At 40.1% G+C, this 23880-nt stretch overlaps 1 protein-coding gene across 1 annotated transcript in view; it reads left to right on the top strand.

The window, feature by feature from the left end:
- The window catches only part of Slc2a12 (solute carrier family 2 member 12), a 55099-nt gene that overhangs the window by 23279 nt on the left and 7940 nt on the right, over positions 1-23880 (top strand). Inside the window, exons 3-4 of the mRNA XM_004628519.2 lie at positions 14515-14637; positions 18767-18899. Coding sequence (XP_004628576.1) covers positions 14515-14637; positions 18767-18899 — 256 coding nt within the window. The remainder of the gene's footprint in view (positions 1-14514; positions 14638-18766; positions 18900-23880) is intronic.

Below are 23880 nucleotides of genomic sequence, written 5' to 3'. Positions count from 1 at the left end.
TTTGTTTTCTCAGGAACATTAATTATCTCCCCTGAGCTCACGATTCTCACTTATCTCCACTTCTGTCATCTCACGTAACTCAGTTCCTTTTTATCCCCAGTGAGTAGACTTTTCCACTTTGATGCCTCACTATCAGCCAAACAAACAAAAAAGCCCAAGTCTGAATTCTCTTTTGCTTCACCCCAGAGTGCCTTTCCACCTCTCTTCCTTTCCCATTTAATAGGCCACCCTGCCAGCCACCCAGGCTGAAGCTTTGGGACCTTTTCACCCCTGTCACTAGTCCAACAGTCCTGGATTTTCCCTCACAAATGACTCTTGTGTTCACTGTGTCCTTCCTACTCCGCTGTCCTAGTAGCATATGTTCTCACATCTGGGTTATCAGGAGACCCTCGTAATAGCCCTCGTACATCCTGGGCTCTTCTCCTGTCCATCATTCTTTCATACCAGTATTGATTAAATATCATTTCCTCCTATCAGTCATGCTCCCAAATCTTGCATACCTTTGTACTTCTGCCACACAAGAGAAGTCAGATGCTGTTTAAAATGGAAAAAAAAATCAAATCCTTTAGTCAACATTTTCCTTTTATAGGAAACAAACAAACTGCTGCAAAGACTGAAACCACACAGTCTGAAGTCACAATTCGTAGCCTGTTACCCATGTTTGAGGGAACAACTGTGTCTGGTTTCAAGGCCCTCCTTCATCTCACCTAGCTGTACCAGGGTTTCCTTGCACCGTGTACACAACGGTCTATGGAGTTGTGCTGCAGCACCACCAAGACAGAAGTGCATCCCGGTGTCACAGAGTAGACTCAGCAAATCATGAGCCAGACGTGTACATTGGCCTACCTGTCTGGACTTCTTTGTTTTTCACTACCCCCCTTCAATAAACATAATGCGCTATTGCAAATGTTACTTCCCTCTCTACCCAAATGCTTTTTGTCTCCGAATTTTAATTAAAATCTTTCCCCTCTGTGGATCCACTGCCTTTCTTAGAGGACTTCATTTGTATGAGCTGGTCGTGTATTTCTAGCATGCAGTTACTGAGTCATAGGCTACAAGGAGACTGAGTTAAAAATCAGCAAATGTAGGTTCTAATCCCAGCTCTTGAACTCATTGGCTATGTGTCTCTAAGTGATTTCTCTTCTCTAAGGTGTTTCCCACCTATGAACTGGGCATAATAGGCTGGCTGGCTTTGTCTTCTAGAGTAGGTGCATGTCAGGTGGGACAATGCGTGCAAGTGCTTTGCATGTGCAGAGCATGATACTGATGAGCTACACAGCTCAGGCCTTAATGGTACATGTGTTCCTTCTTCTGTATGTTTATTTTGGTTTATTAGCTGGAATATAGTTACTAGATTATAAACTCTGTGAGAGAAGAAACCATATTTCATGTTTTTGTTTTGTTTTATTTTGTAAAGCAAGCACTGTGTAAGTCTGTTTAAAAATCATACTAGGTTCCTTGGGTTGTTAAGAGAGGTGAGAGAAAAACACTTGAAATATATGACGCAGATATAGGAAAGACCAAAGCATGCTTCTTAATTTGGTAGAGCTATCAGGTTGGTGGGCGAACAACCCAGAAATCTGGAAATGCCGGGCTGCCAGGAAAGCCCTGCTGCCGCCGGACACCATCACGAGGGTGTGCAGAACAGTCAATCACTTGGACCTGCTTCTAAAGTTCTTTTTTTGTCTTTGTAAGAAAATGCAGGGAGCTGGTGGTACTGAGAAGCAGCTAGCAGGAGGCATGTAGGGCATTTCTTTTGTCAAGTCATAAAGAGCTATTTGGACACATATCAGAAAGTTGTCATGCATTTTGGGGGACTATTTTGCTTTATGCTACAAAACAACATGGAAGGAGCCAGGGAGATGGCGCAGTGGAATAAGAGCTTTCCTGGCAAGCACAAGGACCTGAGTTCAATCCCTGGTTCCGCCAAAAAAAAAAAAAAAAAAAAAAAAAAAACATGGAAGAGAGTCTTTTTGAGATCTTCTTAGACAAAAAGTAATACTAAGCTCATGGAAAAATCTCAGGATTGAAGACAATAGGAGTGTGAGGGCCGGGGAAATGGCTCAGTGGATAAGTGCTTCCCTGGCAAGCACAAGGGCCGGAGTCCCCAGTTCTGCTAAAAAAAAAAAAAAAAAAAAAATAGGAGTGTGAGAAAGGATATAATTCTCTCACTTCATGGTTGGTCCCATTGATAATTACAGCTCATGGACTGACCTGGGTGTTCACATGTGATCTTGGGTCAGCTCATTGCAGGCAGACATCTGAATCATCCTCTCTAAAGAAAAGTTATTCTCACTGTGGTACTAGACTATGAATTTTTCTAGTGTTTTATGGGAGATCTAAATAATTGTCCTTGAATGTCTCCTTGGCAAACGTCATTTATGCCTATATTCATGTGGTAGTTCTTTTCCTTCCCTAAAAAAATACTGTAGGAATTCTATGTCAATCCTCAAAATTATATTCTCAGGCATTGGTATAAGCTGTATGAACTGTTGGAGTTTAAACATAAGTTTTATTAGGAGCAAGCTTTTCATAACAGATTTTTGAATGCTTTATAAAACTTATTAACTCGCTGTGATTATTCCTTAGGTATTTCATTTAAATAAGTTATGGCTTGTAATACAAACACATCCTTTGTGCATAGTGGTATGAAAGGAAAAGCAACTGCTTTAAAGTAATACGGAAAGGAAAAGTAAACCACCCTTATTAAATTTTCTTAAATATGGGTTGGCTTCAAACAACATTCTTTAATTGCATTAGATCACAGTGTGGTTTTCTTCTGCCAAGAATGTGTTTCTATTCTTAGGTTAAAGTGTATGCCCTATGTCATTTTACTTTCTTGTCTTCTGTTTCTCTAACTGTGAAAATAACAAGGTTGCTTGAGGTTCCAGAACTTAGGAGGAGATATAAATATGGTACTGAGGAATCTTGTATATTTTATGCATTTAAAGTATGGTCTAAAGATTCCCTTAGCTTTGCTAGCCTGCTGAAGGCACTAACAGCCCACAAGTGGGTAACAGCCCCTGTCTTCCATTTCTCTTTAACTAAAAGTAAAACTCTTCTGTCAAATAAAATCAGGACAGTACTCCACTGTCATTATTAGAAACGCTTACTAAATATTCTGTTCTCTATATCTCACCTTTCACTTCAACATAGGTTCAAAAATCTTAGCCCAAATCTTCGCTGTGTTTCTGGGCTCCATTCAATAGCTCAGATGGTTACAGCATGAAATCACAGATTCCTAATATTTTGAGGACATGGAGTACATGAAAATTTGTGTTCTACTCATACCTCACAAGTGAGCAAAGGCAAGCCAAAACCTAAGGCCTAATGTTATTATCTCACGAGTTACTTTGAGGTGACGCATTGTAGAAACACAGTTCTCCTTAAAATACACATTGTAACTCAGAAAAATGCTTGGGGCTATGCTTTCCATAATAATTACTGAACTTTGTTAGTCCAAAAATTTATGTGTCCATAAATTAATTAATTAACTTCATCTTCCATTCCACAATTAGCATCTTTTCATGATGAGTTGATGGAGGAAATTTTTCCTGATGTCACCATCTAAGTTAGGTGATGAGGTTGTGACTGTCATTCTGCATCAACTTTTGGTTGATGTATTCTAGTGGAACCTAACACTGAAGAATGAAAGGCAAATCACACCACATAGTCTTCCCTTTCTCTTTCGCCAACTCTGAAGACCAATATAGGCAAGAGTGAGCACCATGGAGTGACCCAGAAGAGAAGATGAAGGGAAAAAGCAGCAGGGAGCAATCTCTTCCCCCACTAGCTCCCTCGCCCAGCAGGTGGGCGTTGCTCACCTATGATGTGCAGGGCCTTGGGGCCAGGAGCTGGTGATTCCCAGATGGATGGGGAAGATCCATACATTGTCCTCGTAGAGCTGGTGATGGAAGCAGGCAAGGAGCAAGAAACGAAATGCATGTACAGACAATGTCCGGGAAGGGAAATATTGAACTTTAGGTGAAAACAAGAATGACAAAGAAAAATAAGGATAAGAAAAAGAGTGTGTATGAAGGGCTTTTTTTTTTTTTCCAGGTGTGATGAAGACAGAAGGTGTTTCTGAGCCAGTGACATTAGTATCTAAGGCTTTTTGAAGAAAGCACTGTGAAGATCTGGGATAATAGTTTAAGTAGGGATAATCATAGGTCAAGTGGCCTTAAGGCCATGAGCCTGCAGGGTGATGAACACAGTTAGGACACCTGCTGAGTCTGTACAGCATGGGTTGGGATCTGGAGGAGGCTTTGGGCTCTAACTCTCTGGCCTTGGATACCAGTTCCACAGTATAAGACTATAGGCAAGTCAGTTAATATTGCAAGGCTCCAGTGTCCCTACCTAGAATATGGGGGCCATCGTGTGTAATGCATCTCGTAATTATGGAGTTCATTGAAACAATCTGTATAACATCCCCTTAGCTTTGAGCCTGGTGTGTAGCATTGGCCAATATACTTAGTGATAAAAAGTATTAAACATCTGCCTCTAATCCAGACATGAGAGAGCTCTGACTAAGCAGGCATCTGGCTTGGGCATTCCAGGGACACAGCATGTACTCCATGACCATATACTGATTTATGAGGCTATGGTCATCCTTATCTTCCTTTATATACTGTGCTAGTATTTAAGGTTATAGAAATTGATTTGTGTCTTTAAATTGTATGGCTCAATCCTGAATCACATACAATCCAGAAGGCTTTCCCAGGAAACTAGATGGGTTGCACAGACAATCCTAAAGTTCTGATGAAAGGTAAAAGGTGAGATTTCAATGGGGAAACACCTAAATGTTTGCTCTTGTGAGTTGTTATGACTACTTTAGATGGCATGTTCTGTGCTCAAATAAATCCTGCCCTATTTACTATGACTTACAAGAGCCCAAAATAGAACCTAGTCTATGATAAGTTGGATGAATTTTCTTTTTAAAAATATAAAACTCTCTTAGTTTCCATGATTAATTGGGATTCTTTCAATCTGGGGTTAATATAGCCAGATCTCTGGCATGAAAGACCCGATGACTAGGGAATAAAAGGTGAATGTGGTTGTTATGAAACCCATACACACTTGGCTAAAAATTATATCTGAATAAATCTACTTAATTGAGGATACAAGGCTAAAGAAGGCTCATGTTTTAAATTCACTAAGATTAAGGCCATGCAAAAAATGTGTGTTGTGAGAGGGAATGTTCATTTACAAATATTTTTATTTTGTTCTCCAAGTTTCCCCTGGGGGAAAAAAGGACTGAGACCTTCAATTCCATAGGATAATTCCTCCAGTCTTAACTTAGTAATTGAATATATTGAAAATTCAGTTTTTACCAAAAGATCTTTTTAAGGCAATACTTCCATTGTTTTCCTAAGAGAAATATGTAAAAATCTAAACCCGAAGTTTGGAAGGAACATATTTTTCTACCTAATAAGTATTATTCGAGTTTATAGAAATATTTCAATGGATTAACAGGCTTAAAACTCACAGTAAAATTCCTCAGATGTGAATGGGCAATCCAATTTTAATGATAATAACAAAAGCTCTTTGTAGGAAAATAATACCATAGTCAGGAATAATCAAACTGTCAATACTGTAAAGGGGCTAAGATTTTTACCTCACTTGCAAATTAACAAGCTAGCCCTCTACAGTTTCCTGGATGTGGGTAAAAGACACAAGACTTCATCACAAAGTGCCATTTATTATTCACAATCATAGCAAGAGCCAGAAGATCCATATTCATGCTAGATTCTCAAGTCTCAGTGCCCACAGGTCAGCAAGACGAGATGAGATAACCCCTGCACCTGGGTGTTATATCTAAGAGGAACCCGAAGCCTGGAGAACTCACATCACAGAGCAGACAGCAAACCAGCCTGATTTCTTCCCTCGGGGTAGACACTGTCTATTCTTTACTGGACAGTGAACAAGGCAGTCCTTTTCTCCAAAGGGATATACTGTCTCTGTCTTCTGTAACAGCCTCTAAAGACAGTCAAGAGCAACAATGATCAGTGCCATTGCTTATGAGACATGCAGAAATGCCAGAGACCGCAGGGAGTGGGGGTGCATGCCTGTAACCCCAGCATTCTTGGAGGCTGAGCAGGAGGTTTATAAGTTTGAGTCCAACCTGAATGATTCAGTGAGACTGTCTGAAAGTATAAAGGGGCCAAGGAGGTTGCCTAATGTGAACTTTGGGTCCAGTCCTGAGTACCTCTCAAGGAATGAGTGAGTGAGTGAATGAACGAGTGAATAGATGAAAAGAAAGAACTAGCAAAGAATAATAGAGAATTATTACCCAACCTTCATATCCTGTAACTCAACCTCTTTTCAGTCTTAAATGAGATTAGTGTTTTTGTAAGCTGAGCAGCTGTGGAGCATGCCTTTTTATTTCATTTTTTTTTAATTTTATTTTTACATTTTATAGAGATGAAGCAGTGGTTTGGAGGATGTGTACTGGTTGGAAGCATAAAAGTCATCTGCCAAACATTTAAATTCAGATTTTACATCCAAACAGCCCTGGGTCTTCCAGAAAAATTGTTCATGTGCTGTTTGTACAGCTAAACAGTATGACAATTCCAGGGACGCGGAACAGCGGGTTCTAATTTGGAAGTTGACTTAGCTGCTCACTGCAAAACATGCTGGGTTGAAGACAAAGAGGCTTGTACTTCAGAAGCACATGAAGTGCCTGAAAAGCAACTTTTATGTTCCTTGCACTCCCCCTACCCCCAGGTTCTAGGCCTCTAACAATCAGCGACATCACAGTGAAAGGCTTTTTAAGTTCTCATTTTCACTTCCCACTATTCTTCTAGGTTAATTATATGCCTTGAGGCAACAGGCATATTGCCTAAATTATTTTTAAATAGAAAAATATCAAATGTAGCCATTTTACAGTAATATTCACATAGTGGGCTTATGTCGAAGTGTTCATACCTTTAAAGTCTTCAAAAGCACCTTTATTTTTCTTTGAAATCTTCAAATTTCTTTTATCACCAGTATTCATACAACCACTGTTTCCTTGCCCCAGTGGACTAGGTGCAGTGTCACTGTGCCTGACGGAAGCAGACTTGATCCTCAGTGCCGGTAGGCATCGCAGTGATGCACGGTACAAAAACAGCCTCCTCGTAGTTCTGCGCTAACTTTGCCTCTAAAGAACAGAAAATGTGTAAGGAAATATGTGCAGAATTCGTGTAGTCTTTTCCCCTTTGGTGTGAGAGCGTGCAAAAACAGTGCCCAACACAACTGTTTGAGCCCTGCATTTGTGCAGCATAAGCAGAGTTAAGCTTATGAACAAATGACTCTCTCATCACAAGCAGCTCACGTAAGACATCGTGTTCTGCTTTCTGCTCCATCTAGTATCCCGTCACATCCTCTGACCCTGAAAGCTATAAAGACTGTGAAAGTTGCATGACATGTTGTTTGTCTTCTATGAGAAGCCCAAACTATAAATTCATCAAATAATTAAATAAAGCAGAGATAGTAGGAGACAGTGGCAGACTCTTTGGAGAATGGAAAGGAGTGGGTGAAGGGGAGAAAAGAGAGGTTAAAGGGGTGAAGGGATTGAAAATGATCTATGTGTACCAGTTCACCAAAATGGATGTAACTATCATGTATGAAAACATATACTAATAAGAAAGAAAATTAGAAGTACGAGGGGACACAGCATTAAAGAGGCAAACTAAGGTTTTAACCTTATATTAATAAATACAAGGAGTTGTTAGTTGTTTTCTGAAACACATAAAAAATATTCCAAAGAACATTTGCAACATTAGAACTATGATATTTTCCCAACTGAATCATTACTGATGAAAAAGTACAATATAAAGTATTACATCTAAGGCCATATTACTTAAGATGGCTTTCAACTAGAAAAAAATAAATTTCTTGTCCCTCATTTAAAAAAATATTTATTTATTCATTTATTTCATTGTATTTTAGGTCAGGGTCTACAGGGTCTCACTGCACAGATTGGACTCATAGTGATCCTCCTGTTTACAGCCTCCCAAGTGCTGGGATTATAGACATGTGCCACCATACCCAGTCTCAATCGCCATCTCAGCTCCCAGCCCCTGCATCTGCCTAAGCAGGTGCTTTAATCTGCTGAGCTATTTGGCAGGACCCCTCCTTTTTTTAAATTTTGTTTCTCATTTTAAACTTTAGTTCAGTGTTCTGCAAATTAGGGTATGCATACTTCAAGAGGTTCATGTACCAAAAAGAATTCTTTTGATAATTCCTCAAGGAAGTGAATTTTCAAGGATGCAAGATCAAAAAATTTTTCTTAAAATTTCTCCTTCCCCAAGACCCCAGTTACAATCACTCTCCCACTTCAAAGTTCACATATTAATCATCATAAATCTTACCATGATAAATATCACAAATTATAAAACTCAAGAACACTAATAAAAAAGGCACTTGGAAATATTGGTGTAGGTGTTAAGAAATGACTCAAATGACAACATAATGATCCTCTCATAAGCAAAGTATTTCCAATGATTTGCTTTCAAACAAAAAATAAAGGATGGCCTAATTCAGTTATCAGCTGCTACATCATTCCAAATAACTTAGTTGTCATTCTCAAGAACTGGGTAACAGTTCTTATAAAATTTCATCAGCTCTCCATCCATTTTACTATTTTATTCTTGAGAATAATAAATTTCATTTTAAAAGTAGAAATGTATGTGGCTCTAGAAATAAGTGACATTCACCCAGCCACGTAATAAAGATGCTCTTAGTTTTCTGCTAAATAACAGATTTCACTTCTCATATTTAATATTAATATTGAGTATATTTTATATATCTCTGTAATTTTGATTTTGCATTATTTAATAAATTAATTCAGGAAATATACTTAGAGCTATTAAGTATGTATGACTGCATCTAAAATTTCCATTTAAGGTCATAAGAGAAGTATGATAAGTTGATCTGAGAGACTTTCATGCTTAACCATGCATTACAATAGAATAAAATTTTAAATTTAAGAGAAAAAGAAACAATAGGAAATTTATATTGAATACTTTGTTGCTATTTTCTCACATGAGTGATGGGTGATGCTGGGAATCAAAAAGCCATGGCATTTAGATTCTGCTGGAAACATTTAAAAGAATAATACAGGGGCTGGGGAGTTAGCTCAGTAGAGTAAGTGCTTGCCTGGCAAGCTCAAGGGCCTGAGTTCAATCCCCAGTTCCACAAAAAAAAAAAAAAAAAAAGAATAATACAACTATTTTACTTTAACTTTTAAGGTGGAGAACAGTAGAAATTGCATCTTTTGTTATTATTTAAGTTTATGGTGAAAAAAATTTGGTAGTAGTTTACAAGTGAAAAATGATATTTTGTTTTTCAAGTTACTTTAAAGGCTCCACAAATAAGAACATGTGAAGCCAACTAACATGTCATTCTTTGTCCCCATTTGGATCACAATAGTGTTCCATTTTTAACTTTAGCATATTATTATCATTTGTATGATTATGGCTATTTATAAAGGTTATTCCATTGCATCTAATTTTCCCTAAAATGTCTTAATGCAAGTCATTTTAGTTAGAAATCATTAGGGCAGAAAAAGCAGAATTTGTTGACACTTTATTTCCTTGTAGTTTTTAGTTTGTAATTCAAATACTCAACACAATCTTTTTTTTTTTTTAACCAGGAATCAAACTCAAGACCTTGCACTTGCCAGGCAGGCACTTGTTCCACTGAGCTATATCCCCAGCCCCAAGATAGCATTCTTGAATAAAATGCTTCTTTGACAAAAGGCTATGAATGGCACAATTGAGGAAGAGGCTAAGGAGTAAGAATATAGGAAAGAAAAAGAAAACCTACCACATCATTGCTAGCGTTGGAGCTGGTGGCCTATAGCAGAGTTCATTTTTTAAAGAACATATTTTTTTTATTTAGGGAATTTATTTTTTTATTTTTTTAAAATCATTTATTTATTTATGTATTTATTTGGTACAAGGTCAGGCTATGCAGCTCAGACTTGTAGTTAGTGATCCTCCTGTCTCAGCCTCCCCAGTGCTGGGAATATAGGCATGTGCCACCACACCCGGTCTTGGTGGTCGGCTCAGTGACCAGGGCTGGCATGGCATGCGGTACTGGGGATCGAACCTGGGTCAATGTGCTTACCAGGCAGGCGCTTAGACCACCAAGCTATCTCCCCAGCCCCTATTTAGGGAATTTATGAGACTGGAATTTGAGCATCTCCTTGGATAAGGTGGGCATGTTCCTACTCCAATTCATGCTTTGATAGCCTCTTTATAGGAGGAGAGTGAGGTGTGTTCACACTGTTTACAAAGGCGATAAATACCACAAGACTTGGCTTCACTCCTACAGACTCCTTGGCACAGCTTCCTTGGCAAGTCAGCTTGTCCCAAACCTTGCAGCCTAGCTGTAGGACTTCCTCCAAAGTTGCTAGGAGTTCTTGGCAAGGGTTTCAAGACCTCGACGAGTCTTTCAGACTCTGGACTAGCATGCCAGGTGGCTCAGGGAGAATTCAAGCCAGATGGAAAATGTGCCTGGAGAGCCACAGGATTTCAATCTGAATGTGTAAGGGATTAAATGACAGTTTCTAGAAGAAAAACTGGAGCAATGGTCAGAAATAAATGGGAGAAAAAAATACACATGTAGTAGGATTATTTTTATTGAACATCCCTATTAACCCAAGTCCATGTGCTCAATTAGACACAGAATATCTTTGGTATATTTGTCATACATGGTCTTCTTAGGATACACCACGGTAGTCATAAATACACTACATTTCATCTGGTTCACACAGTTCTCATAGGACGCCCTAATGAGGTAGTACCATGTGAACTATGTGTGAACAGTTACCGATGTCTGTGAGCTATTGCTGCTCCCTCACCCTCCACAAGTTCAGGTTATTGCAGCATAGAACATAGTGGAAGGATGTGAAGACTCTGACGTGCATGGGGGGGGCACAGACTGCTGAGGAGGGCCTAGAACGGGGAGCTTGGAAGTGGAGAACAAAGTGCAGAAGTGTTTCACTGTATTTCTGTCCTAAGTACTCCAGATCCCTCACGAGCAAATACCGTAGTGTGTGTTCTGTTGGCCTGTCATCACTATGGGGGATAAACGGGGTGCTCAGAGAGGGCCACCACGTCCTCTTTGGGGCAGTGAAAGGGAGTCCTCTATGTAGCAATAGCTTGAGAGAAAGTAGGCCATCTCACTGGGGGAGAAATAAATCAGCGATTTTATGAAGACTTTCACTTGTTACTATGAACATCATTACATTGAATTCCCAGGTGGTGGGTGGTATATACCTCTATACTCTTTACTTATGAATGAAATGGAGTGTGACACTTGTCTAGATTGTCAAGTTTATTGAATTCACAAATGTCTAGGGAATAGTAAGTCACGAATCTGGTGTGTCTGTGAGTCTTTCCAGAAACAACTGAGTCATGAGGACTCTAATGTAATCAGTGGGTCAGTGCATTGATGAATCATAATTTGGTGATCATTGCCTCTTGGGAGGTAACAGAAGGGAGCCGAGGGAAGGACATCACGGGGACCTGGCCTTGTGGACTAGACCTGACCCCTGCTGCCTTCCTCTCAAGCTATGTCCGCTGCTCTGCTGTAAGGTGAGCAACTTTTCTCTGAGGAACCCTTCTGCCATGATGATCTGGTCATGGCCTCAGCCAACTATGGACTGAAACCTCTAAACCATAAGCCAAAATAAATCTGTATTTTTTTCCTGCCAGCCAAGAGGTGACTGATACACCGAGCCTCTTCATTGTTTCAGCTTTGGTCATTTCTCCATCTTTCTCGAGAACACTGAAGCCTGTAAGATTCTAGCACTAAAATCTCCCACGGGAAGATTTCTTGCTGCCAGTGCCACTTAAACGCTCTGATTTCACTCTCCCTGGATCTGAAAACTTGGAATTTTAGTTTGTGAAGTAATTATCAAAATAATTCTCCTTACTTTTAATTTGACAGCCTCTATAAATTTTATGGCTTAAGCATCCATTTGCCAAATGCTGTAACATCCAGCTTGTTGATATTATAGCAACCAAGACGTCAATTCTTGAATTCTTCCAAAGAAGAAGTAGAAGCTCTCAGCAATCATACATTTATTCTTGGAACTGCCAGGTGCAGGCTTGCCTGAAAACAGGGAAAGTCTATTTTTCAATCTTCAGTTCATTACTTAGATTGGATAAATTGCCCAAGAACTTGGCTTAACTGCTGCATTGAATGTGTGCCTGGTGCAGGCTTCAGTGTGATCTTGAATTTTTCCAGGCAGGATACTGGTGTTTCAGACTCAGCACATGTAACCAGTGCTTCGTCCCACTCTCCTGTCTTCTCCTTGGGGAGCTGCATCACCTTTTATAATAGCAGTATTGGCTTGTTCTCATCTGAGGCCAGTGTGGTTCTGATGAGCCCAGCAAATGCCAGCAAATAAATCCAAGAGGCCGTCACCATGAAAGGTAGAGCTCGAAAGAAGCAGGCTGGAGAAGCATTAAAAACCAAGCTGTCAGGGCCGGAGAGATGGTTCAGTAGAATAAGCACTTGCCTGGCAAGCGCAAGGGTCTGAGTTCAATCCCCGGTTCTGCAAAAACAAACAAACAAACAAAAACAAAAACAAAAACCCAAGCTGTCTCCTCTGTTAAAGGAAAACAAAAGGCTGCTCCTCCCCCTCTTCCTCATGGCTCCTAAAGCACAAGACCTTCAGGAAACCCCAAGTTCCCCTCAACTTGTGTCAAATAAAATGACAGAAAGAAACAAGGAGGCACATGTTTGTGGCATGAGTATTTAGCTTAAAACTTGCACTGACAGGGCTTTATTTTGCTCCAAGGACAGATCTTAATAGCAAAGGCTTCCTTTGAGTTATGTAGTTATCATGGCTGAATGCTGAATCCTCAATCTTGCAGTACTTGGGAAAGGGTAACCTGAGTACTGAGGACTAACTGGTTCCCTCAAGAGAAAAGGGATTCTCCCAAGGATACATTCTACAAGAACTCAGGGAATCCTGGGGGTGGGGGAGTAGGAGGAAGGGAGGTTAGGGGAGCTTTTTTTTTTTTTTTTTTAATTTCTTATTGCTTAAAACAATAATGATCACGCTGCTTTGGTTACAGTGATCTTCCAGCTAACTCTGCTTAAATTCCCTTGGAAAAGATAATCAAGAATATTTTTCAGTCGTCTCCTACAGTGTGATTTGTTTTTCTTACTTTAACACAGCATGTTTACCACAAGCAGATGTTTTCACTACAGAGCATGATCTTGATGTGAGAGGCAAGTTGTTCAGTTACAAGCACAGCTGGCTCCTCCTCTCGGGCACAAGCAGCCCAAGAGGATGCTCTGCTGGTCAGAGTGGCCCTTTCCCGACTCCTCGCTGCTTCTTCTGGGCTAGCACTCTGTGGTTGCTCACCATAGACACCCTGGCTTTCCAAAATCTGGTGCATCAGATAGCAGGGAGCGAGGGCTAGGGCAATGCCTAAATGCTTCCCACAAGATCAAACAGGCTTGCAGCTACATTCATCCCCCAATTAAACAGCATTTGTGGAACCACTACTATGAAAGCACAATAATCAAAGTGCACAGATAATAGTCTGGTTGCCAAGGTTCTAATGCCACCTCTGCCACTCAGGAGGAGCTCTGTCACCGTGGTAAGTTTTTCACTCCTTCAAGCCTCAGTTTCTTCTTCTGTAAAAGAGGAAAAGCACTGGTAACTACTATAGGAGTTCATGCAGATTAAATGAGATAACATTGTCGACTTGTTTATAAAGTCAGCCCACAGTAGGAACTTGCCACTGTTTTATTAGGCAAACTGTGTTAGCTAGCTGTGATCAGAAGACAAGTTAATGTGCTTTCTTCTGCCCTTTCTAATCCCATCAAGCAGCCCCCCTAATGTTCCCTGTCATTTTCAGATAATAAAAAGTTCTCTGATCCATTTTGGTGCCAAGAAGAGTCTGCTTCCAGCAATTCAAATGTCTAGTCTGGTATAATAGTCAAATCTGGGAGCTCTATTTAATTTTAGACTTCTCTCTGCCATCTTACCCTTGGCCAGGAGGTCCAAGTGGGAGAAAGAAGAGGAGCAGGTGTCCAATTGCCTTGCAAGCTGTTTCCTACTCACTCATTAACTCTGACTACAGACTTTTCCAAGGTTTAGGGAAAGGAGAGGATGGGATAGGGCACTGTTGTAGCAGAAATAACCAGGATCTGACCCCAAAGCTCCTGTGTTAGGAAGATGGCCAGAGCTTGCATTCGGCTGGCCCAGGCACTACCCTTCTATGGGGGTTTGGTGGCCTGTGTCAGAGGCTAGGACTGCATTCTCCTCCCCACCCATAGAAGCCATCACCCGGCTCTCCCAGTGCTTCTCCTGTAGTCTTTCTTCCTGGTTTGGAGGTGAACAGAAGGCCAGTCCCTTTTCCAGCCTGTCCTTTAAGGTAGCAAGCGGCCCTGTCCTAAACACAAATGCAGGCAGGACCAGGGCAAAGAGACATCAGCGAGCTGGCTCTTACTTTCAATGGGTTTTGCTAATGTTGCTGTCTGCCGTTTCTCTTCTCTTTGTTCTAGTGCCCTGGTTGGTGCTCAGCGAGATCTTTCCAGGTGGGATTAGAGGACGAGCCATGGCTCTAACCTCGAGCATGAACTGGGGCATCAACCTTCTCATCTCCCTCACCTTTTTGACAGTCACAGGTAAGAACTCTGTTTTTCGTTTGTTTGTTTTTTTCTCATGTCTTTTGTTCTCTTAAGACAAACATTAGGGAACTATATTCTTATAAGGAAACTTTCATTGTGAAGTTTCAAGCATGCTTTGTACAGACAATGGCAATGAGCAGTTGTGTCTGTCCTAAGCAATTCTCCAGCTTAAGACCCCACCTGCTCTTCCCCCATCAAATAATTTTGAGCTAAATTCCCAAGGTTGCTACACATACCTAGAATTTCAACATGAACCTTTCACAAGATAAAACATTTTAAACAATAAAATCACTCTACAATTATCACTTCTAACAATATTAATCATCCCTTAGTATACACGTCTATGTTCATAAGACATGTATACTTTTCATGAGTACTTTTTAAAAACTTTAGTTGAATACAATTAATTGATAAGTCTTGGTCCAGCCAAGCAGCTCAGTGGATTAAAGCACCTGCAAGTTTCAATCCCCGGGCCTGCCTTGCTGGCCCCGCTCCCAGGGTACAGTGAGCTGACAATTGAGACTGGGCCTGGTGGAGCGTACCTGTAATCCCAGCTCTTGGGAGGCTGTGAACATGCGGATCACTACAGTCTGATCTAATAGTGAGACCATGAACACCCTGTAGACCCTTTCCTAAAAATAAAAAAAAGTTGATTAGTCTTATTATTTGTAGATTTCATGTCCTATCCTTCATTATACCTTTACTTTTGATTTTGAAAAAACCTGGGACATTTGTTTCATAGATTTTGTACAGTCTGGATTTTGTTGATTGTGTTATTGTCACACGATTGTCCTTTGTTTTCCCTCTGAATTCCTATTTGAATCTAGACAGAGGCTTGAGGAAGCTCAGATTTTTCAGAGCTATTTGCCAGCTCCTTGGTGGGTGGCTGTGATGTGTTCTGTAGTGAAGAAGGGAACCAGGTATGGTCATTGCCCACTTTGCCTTGCTGGGCTCTTGCGATAGTTGGGACCCAGACCCAGTGTGTTCGTTCTGTCATTCCATCCAGTTTTTATCCAGAGTACTTGTCGGAATTTAGCAACTACTCTGAAATGTGGGTCGTATAAAAAGGGGAAGATAAAAGCTTGAAACTGTGGTTTTTAGTTCTCAAAATAATGAAGTGGTTCCCTGGCATTCTCCAAAACTGAACAGTGAGTTGAGTTTTCTTTATTTCATATAAATATGTGATTCTTTCAAAGTCTTACAATATGACTATAGTAAAAAAAATCCAAACTGGAAAATTTTATGAAACAAATGGTCCAGTTCCATTATATATATATATATATTATATATATATATATATTAAAAGCACATAGAGACATACACACATGTATATATAAATATGTATATATAAATATGTATATGCATAAATGTATGCATGCTATGTATCATGTATGTGTATAGGTATATGTATGTATATTGTATAGGTATATCTATATAGGTATAGATACATATAATGTATACATCTATATGTACATATATGCATATACATGTATATATTTAATATATTACTCATGGAATTAAATTTTGGAGTTGCTATGTAAGTATAGTTTGGGATTTTATAGAAAAATTTTCAAATGCAGGCCAGTGAGATAGCTCAGCAGTCTAAAACTCTTGCTTAGGTAAGCTTAGGCAAAGAGTAGGGACAGCAATTCAATCCCCAGCACCACATGCCATGCCAGCCCCGCTGCCCAGGGTTGGCTGAGCCAGCCACAAAAAAAAAAAGAAAAAAAAAGTTTAAATGCTGTTTTAGATCTAGACCATGACTGAGGGAAACAACCAAACTGATCATTAGCATTGACTATACCTATCCTACTTAGGTCACACTCATAAGCGTGTGCCCTTTATACACACACACACACACACACATACACACACACACACACACCCTTCATCTGCTGGTTTGTGTGGAGAAGGAAAAATATAAAAGAATGAAAAAGGAATGAAAAGAAGAATGAAAAAAGATGACACAAATATTTGGGAAGCCTCACTAATAAAACTAATGAAGATTCAGAAATTCTCCCACATGAGCTTTTGGGAAAAAATGCCAGGAAAACAGATCTAATTTTTAAAACAGCCTGGAATGATCGAAAACCTTTAGATGACATTTAATTAGGATGCTTAAATATCTCTACTTACTTTCAAAACTCAATTTTCCCAATATGGGTTAGAGTGACCTAAAAAAGTGAGGTTCTACTTGGCGACAAGCCCTTGGATAGCAACATTTTAATGAAATTTTATATGAGACAATAAAAGCAGACTGTTCCAGATAGACAAACATATGCTGCAGTGGGTGGGCATGGTACAGCTGTAGTATTGCACTCAGCTCTGGTAAAATATTTTGAGAAGCTTGTTTAAAACTTGCATGGTGCCCACCAAGAGCAGGGGACCTGGATGACAAGGGTATGTCGCCTGTCCAGTGGAAAGAATGGTTGAGGGAGCTCAGTGTGTTTGGCTTGGCCCAGAGGACTCTCACATAATGGAATGAGGCGCATTCAAGCATCAGAGTGGCTGTCATGAAGAACAGGTGGGGAGGGAAGACTCAACATGGTCTGAGCGGAGGACAGAAGAGAATGTCTGAAAGGTTGATTTGGGTTCACGAAAGGAATGAGTTTTTTAACCATCTCAGTGGGCAGTGAAGAGCTTTGTGAAGCTGTGAGTTACGTGTTCCTGAGAGGGCTCAGACAGAACTGGTGCCAAGTCTGATGAGGAAACCTTTTTCGCTTTAGTCAGTGCCTACATTCAAGGTTTACACTTCAGAGAGGGAAGAAAGAACAATTCCACAAGCGCTTAATTAAGCAGTCCCTCAGATAAAGTCTTGTACCAGCAGAAGACAAGCACTGAGAGAGGAATTTAATTAAAACTGCTGAAAGAACAGCAGAGCTCTTCCTCCTTTCTGCTCTTGCCCACCCCAGCACAACTCCCTGACAAGCATACTCTGTGCTTGGATCCTTGTACACCGGTTATACACTGCTCAGGCAGTCTTCTTGGCTGACCAACTGTGATCTGTGGCTACAGCTGTTAAGGGCTGTTTGCACAGCTTGTGTCCAGTTGCCCCAAGCTTGTGTGCAAAGGAGCCAGTTACTTCCTCCCTGCTCCATGTCACCCCAGACTTTCTGCTGCTAAGCCAGGGCCAGCACAATGCAAATGGAAGACTCAAGTACTGTGGGGTATGGGCAGCACCCCATCAGCCGAGGTAACTTGATTTTGTCCAGTGCCCATAAAGGGACGGTATCTTTGGCTAGAAGTGGGCTGGTATGAAACTAGGCTGGCAAGTAAAATCCATCACAACCTGGAGGCTCTTGGTTCTTGCCACTGCATTGTGGCAAGCTGATGTCTTTCCCTGGACTTCTTATCACTCTTTCCTCTGGACGCAGAAAGAAACATTCCAATACACTGTTGGATATAATACTGACGAAATAATGCCATCGTGAATTAATTTATGCAAATCAGAGCAAAGAAGGGTGAGTTCAATCCAAGAAAAGTCCACCTGTACAAAATGTCAATAAAAATGTCCACCACAGGAAACCAAACAGCTACAGTGACAATCTCCAAAATGAAAACTTACGGAGGGTGAGAAATAGTAGCTTCTGGAGTATTAAGTATTTCTGTGTTATTGAGGTCCTGCTTTGCACTGAGCATGTGCTATTTTATATTAAAAGAGATACGTTACTTTTTTGAGGAAGACAGGCCCATCAAGATGATGGTATTAGGTTTGAATTGTGATAGTTATAAGACTGTTATTTATTTTATCTGAAAAAGTTGGAGTAGTAAAAGAAAGTTTCCAGGGCTGGCTACATTTTTAATGTGCAAGTCCTCTTTTTCTAGACACTCCTGGCTTATATGAAAATAGGTATGGCTTTCTGCATGCTGAAAGAAGCATTACTGGGCCCAGGGAGGGAGCTCAGTAGAATATGCTCTTGCCTGGCAAGCACAGGGTCCTGAGTTCAATCCCCGGTACTGAAAAACAAAAAACAAAAAAACACCAAACCAAAAACAAACAAACAAACAAATAACAACAACAACAACAACAAAACAAACCCCCCAAAATACCCAAAGAAGCATTATTTACTGACGAGATCAAGGCAACACACAATACGTTCTAATCATTTTCTTTTGTCCCTTCCAGATCTGATTGGCCTGCCATGGGTATGCTTTATATACACATTCATGAGTCTAGCATCTCTGGGTTTTGTTATTATGTTTATACCTGAGACAAAAGGATGTTCTTTGGAGCAAATATCAGTGGAGCTAGCAAAAGCGTAAGTATTTGTATGTATTGGTCCTGAACAACAGTTGTTGTCCCAAAGTGCAAACTTTTATATATAAGTAAATAATGTCTCAAATTAGCTTAGGATATTTCCCTTGGGCTATGTCTCAGTGCGTAATTCCAGGTTCTCTCCCTTACATTTATGAAGTTTACTTAGGTAAGGAACTGGAGAAACCCTTACTCTACCACAAATGGACGTCTTCAAGCCCTATTAACTTATGATTTCAGAATCTCTCCCATTTCGGTAGCTCTGCACAAGGGAGACTTTTTTTGTTTGGAGTTTAGGAATACTGCATCCACCCTGGGCTAGGAACATGGCTTCAACTTTTCCTGGTTTATAGGTCTTTGAGTCCTACTAAAGTTACAGCTAGCTAAGGAATCCTTGAGTCTACATGTCCACAACTGCTTTAAATACAGCATAATGTTAAGAAAGATATATAAAACACTAAGTAAATTGTACTTGGAAAGATTTTTTCAACAGTTTAACTCAAAAATTTGCCATAAAAATCTTTCTTTTAGTAACAAAGCTCTTAGCCATAACTGCCAAAATCGATAGCCTGGAGGGAGAGGTGACAGGCAGGGGCCAGGAATGAAGAGGAACTTGTTTTTCTTCTTAGGATTAAAGCACAACACTTGGAAGCATAGGGATACTTATTCTTGAGTTTTAATATAAAGGAAGAGACAACTATTTTTACAGGTTGTGATTTTTAAAAAATATCTTCAAATCACCAGAAAAAAGGTATAATTACAGAAATTGTGGGCATAGTGCCAGAGAACTTTTATCTGTGAACTGGTGTGAATGTATGTGTGCACATACATATTTATATGGTCCAAATCGCTAATCCTGGTTTAACTGAATTCTAGAGCATTTTCCCCTTGTGTTTTATGCACATTTTAATGATTGAAATTTTAAACTTAGTAAGCAGAAAAATCTCTTAGTTTAAACTGTAAGGTAAGCATCAAGTTGTAGAACTAAGTGTTGATACAGGTAGGGCCCTGTTTTTTTTTAAAATAAAAAGGATTCATTTACAAGGAGAATCACTACTGTCAAGAAGGCTGGATATACACTTGGCCTGAACAGCCCATTTCCTGGTTCTCTCCAAGCTTCTGAATGATTGAACTGTTTTGTAAGCATGAATTCTAAACAAGATGATCAATTACAAACACATCATTCCAGTCATTAATGGCCGCAGATCTCAGTAACTCCGTGCATCCAGGTGGGAGTGGGAAACAGCTGCCAGATCCAGGCCTTTCCCAGTACTGAGATGTCAGGACACTGCTGGCTTCCAAATCCATTGGTCTCCCCTCATTTCTCACCCTTCCCTATTCTGCTGTCACATCAGTTACCTGGTGCTATGTAACAAACCAACACACAGGTAGGGCCTCAATGTCATTTACTGTTTTGAATGGTGCTGTGTGTTGACTGGGTGGCGTTTTGCTTGTTTTACCTGAACTCATTCATGGGTGACATAGGCAGGATGGTTAGTTGGACCAGAAGTTCCAGGATCACATAGGGCTTGGTCAAGTAGGTGGCAGTGGGTGCTGGCTGTCAGCGCACAGAATCAGTTCTCCTCCATGTGGCTTCCTATCCTTCAGGAGTTTAATAGGGATTCCTCATCACAGAATTCCAAGGCAGTGAAGACCAAAGTTCTAACGCCCTTCTTCACTCTGAAATTCACACATCACTTCTGCTTTCTACTGTCAATGAAAGTCCCATGCCCAGTATGACTGATGGAGAAAAGAAATACACTTTACACTTGATAGGATGAAGGGCAAATAATTTTTTTACATCTAGTCTATCATTACTACTTTTTCTTGCAATTCTTTTACCTCCCATGAAGCAATCTCCTTCCTTGTATCCCTCACTGCCTCTCGACTCTTACCTATTTTTCCCTACATCAGCGCTATCTTCAAAGATTTAGGTCTGTGTGCTTACCCCTTAAAAGTCAACTTGGCGGGGGTGATGGCTCAGTGGAATAAGTGCTTCCCTGGCAAGCTCAAGGGCCTGAGTTCAATCCCCGGTTCTGTAAAAAAAAAAAAAAAAAAGTCAACTCAAACCTTTGGCACTGGGGGACCAAGGAACTCCAGGCTGGAAAGAATTTCTTTCCCTGAGATTTTTCAATGTTTTCTGGTCCTATTTTTATGAGTGCTTTATTACCCAACTATTATAGCTAAATCTCCTTAGGTGATACAGTTCTGATTTTTAGAAATGTTTTTTACTTATTATCTTTCTTAAGTAATCCCTACAATTTCTAGCTCTGTATTGATATTAGAATATGTCTGAAAAGTATCTGTAACTTGATTTAATAATTTGTAAGCAAGGTTGATGCTGCATTCACCATGTATGGAAACTGGATATAAACAATCAAATCCAACATCCAACATGATGGACAACAAAAAGCACACAGGTATTGCTATGTGAGTCATAGGATATAATTTACACAAAGAGGAAAGGAAAAGGTACAGGTTAAGATAAGCAAGACACATCGGACATGCTGGGTTGTTTTTTGTTTGTTTGAGGAACCAGGGATTGAACTCAGACCCTTGTGCTTGCCAGGGAAGCGCTTATTCTACTCAGCCATCTCCCCACCCCCTGGACATGATGTATTATCTTTGTTTGCTTTTAATTTTTTGGAGGAACCAGGGATTGGTTCCTTATTCTATTAAGCACTTATTCTATTGAGCCATCTCCCCAGCCCCCATATTATCTTTCTGCCTACTACTTCAGTTATTCAACTCTTTGTTGTTGACTGTCTACTATGGACCAAGCATTGCATTAAAAAAGAATTAAGGGGCCGGGGAGATAGCTCAGTAGAATAAGTGCTTGCCTGGCAAACACAAGGGTCTGAATTCAATCCCTGGTTCCACCAAAAAAAAAAAAAAAAAAAGATGAACATATATGGATCTGAGAAGTGAGAGGTCAGCCCAGAGCAAAGGGCACTCATAAGTGTCTTGCGCATCTTGGTCAGGAATTTGGATTTTATCCTGACCTAAGCAGAATTTAAAACAATAGAGCAGCACAATTAAGTGACCAGAGTTTCAAAGGAATGTTCTACCAAAATATGCAGAATGGAAAGGGAGACCTATGTGAAGGCTGTTGACGTAAGCAGATAGGAAACTATAAGGCTGTGTGCGGCATGGTATTAGAATTTGGTGCTAGACTGGAAAGACAGTTGAGGGACAGGAGGGACTAGGTTATCTCTGAAGGCTCAGAAACTGACCCAGGATAGAATAGTGCCACGCAGAGTAGAAAGACATGGAGGCGCAGGCTTGGGAATGGAGGTCAGATGGAATGAGGATGGAAATAGTGTTCATTTTGCACAAATCACATGGGAGATAGAATGGAAAGAACCCAAGCATATAAAGATTTTTTTTTTTTAAGTTGGGAACAACACTGTTAGTCACTTTTCTGTCACTGGGACAAAGCACTTGACACACACTTAAAGGAGACTGATTTACTCTGGCTCGTGGTTTCAGTCCATGGTCAGCTGGCTTTAGTATAGAAATAGCATGGGGGGCAGGGGCCAGAGGAGGAAAGCAGCTCAGCTTCTGCCAGCCAGGAAGTAGGAAGGTATAAGGAGAAGAGCTGGGAGAAGTCACTCTTGTGGTTACACCTGCAGGGGCCCACCTCCTCCAGCTGTGCCCCACATTCTAACACCCATCAGTGGATTAAGTCACTGATGAGTTTAGCATCTAGTGATCCAACCCCTTTTCAAAAGCCTCACCTGCACACAGAAGACTTTGGGGGAGATATCTAAATCACAACCAAAATTAACTAAAAATTAAAGCAAACAAAAATAATAAATTACCTCATTGAATTCTTTCACTTAACTGAACAAAATGAAGTACCTATTAGCTATTGTTCTCTATTATCACCTTTAAAAGTCTAGCTTGAAAGCAGAATACTTTGCATGATCTAAAATTTAATCTAAAATTAAATCTAAGATTAAATTTTCATCTAAGATTAAATTTTCTTATTTATCTTTCATATGGAGTTGTCAAAATATATCAAATCACAAACCAAATGGAAAATTGAAGACAAAATTTTTAAGAATCCAGTCTTTCTGTCTCATAGACTTCTAGAAAGGGACATTTCTGAAGAAAGTATAATGTGGGTTTCTAAAACTCAGCAAAACTTAGTAATTCAGCGTTTCAGATGGGAAAAGAATCTGTGGAACTGAATAAATTTTTGACATATAAACTACTTTGGAAAGAAACATATGTGTGTTGCTTTCAAGTCAAGTCAAGTAATTACTCAAACATAAGTCCAGGTTCTCTCCAAGAAAAAAAGTCAATGTAAATTAGAAGACTGAGTCCAAAGGTACTGCTGACCACTAGCACTTTGGGGTTTGTGTCAAAGAACAAAAATATATCAGGATATTGGGGAAGAGAAATACAAAAGGTAAGATGGCAAAATAGTTGTGCATTTTAGATTCGGTTGCAGCCAGCAGCAACAGCTTCTGGTGTGCGCACTTGTGGGAAGGCTCAGAGACAAGGGCAGGGAAGAGAAGTATCCATGCTATTAGAGGTCTGGGTTATTGCCCATTCAGTGCAGAAGAAGCGAGAAGAGGGCTTCCCTCAGGGGCTGTGAGTTGGTAAAAACTTTTAGGATGAAACTATAAACAGACTGAATTATATAAGCGGACCAAAAGATGGGTGAAACAAATGCTAAACAAGGCTTCCTGGAAAGAAATATGAAAGACAAAAAAATAAAAATATTGGTCTTGATAAGTCATCAAATTAGCTAAGGAAATGTGAGCAAGGGGAAGCCCATGCAATGTGCTAGCACAAAGACTTCAGAGGGAACTGAAGATTGCTTACAGCGTCTTCGGGAATTTAGAGTAAAACAGTGAATTAACTCATGTCACTAGAAAAACAAGTCCTAATAGCTGAATAATACTCCATTGTGTAAAAATACCACATCTTTCTCAACCATTCCTCGGGTGATGGGCATCTTGGTTGTTTCCAAGATT

Source organism: Octodon degus, unplaced genomic scaffold (assembly GCF_000260255.1).
Source record: "Octodon degus isolate 3935 unplaced genomic scaffold, OctDeg1.0 scaffold00024, whole genome shotgun sequence".
Lineage (NCBI taxonomy): Eukaryota > Metazoa > Chordata > Mammalia > Rodentia > Octodontidae > Octodon > Octodon degus.
Note: the sequence above shows the minus strand (reverse complement) of the source record. Positions and strands in the feature narration are given on the sequence as shown.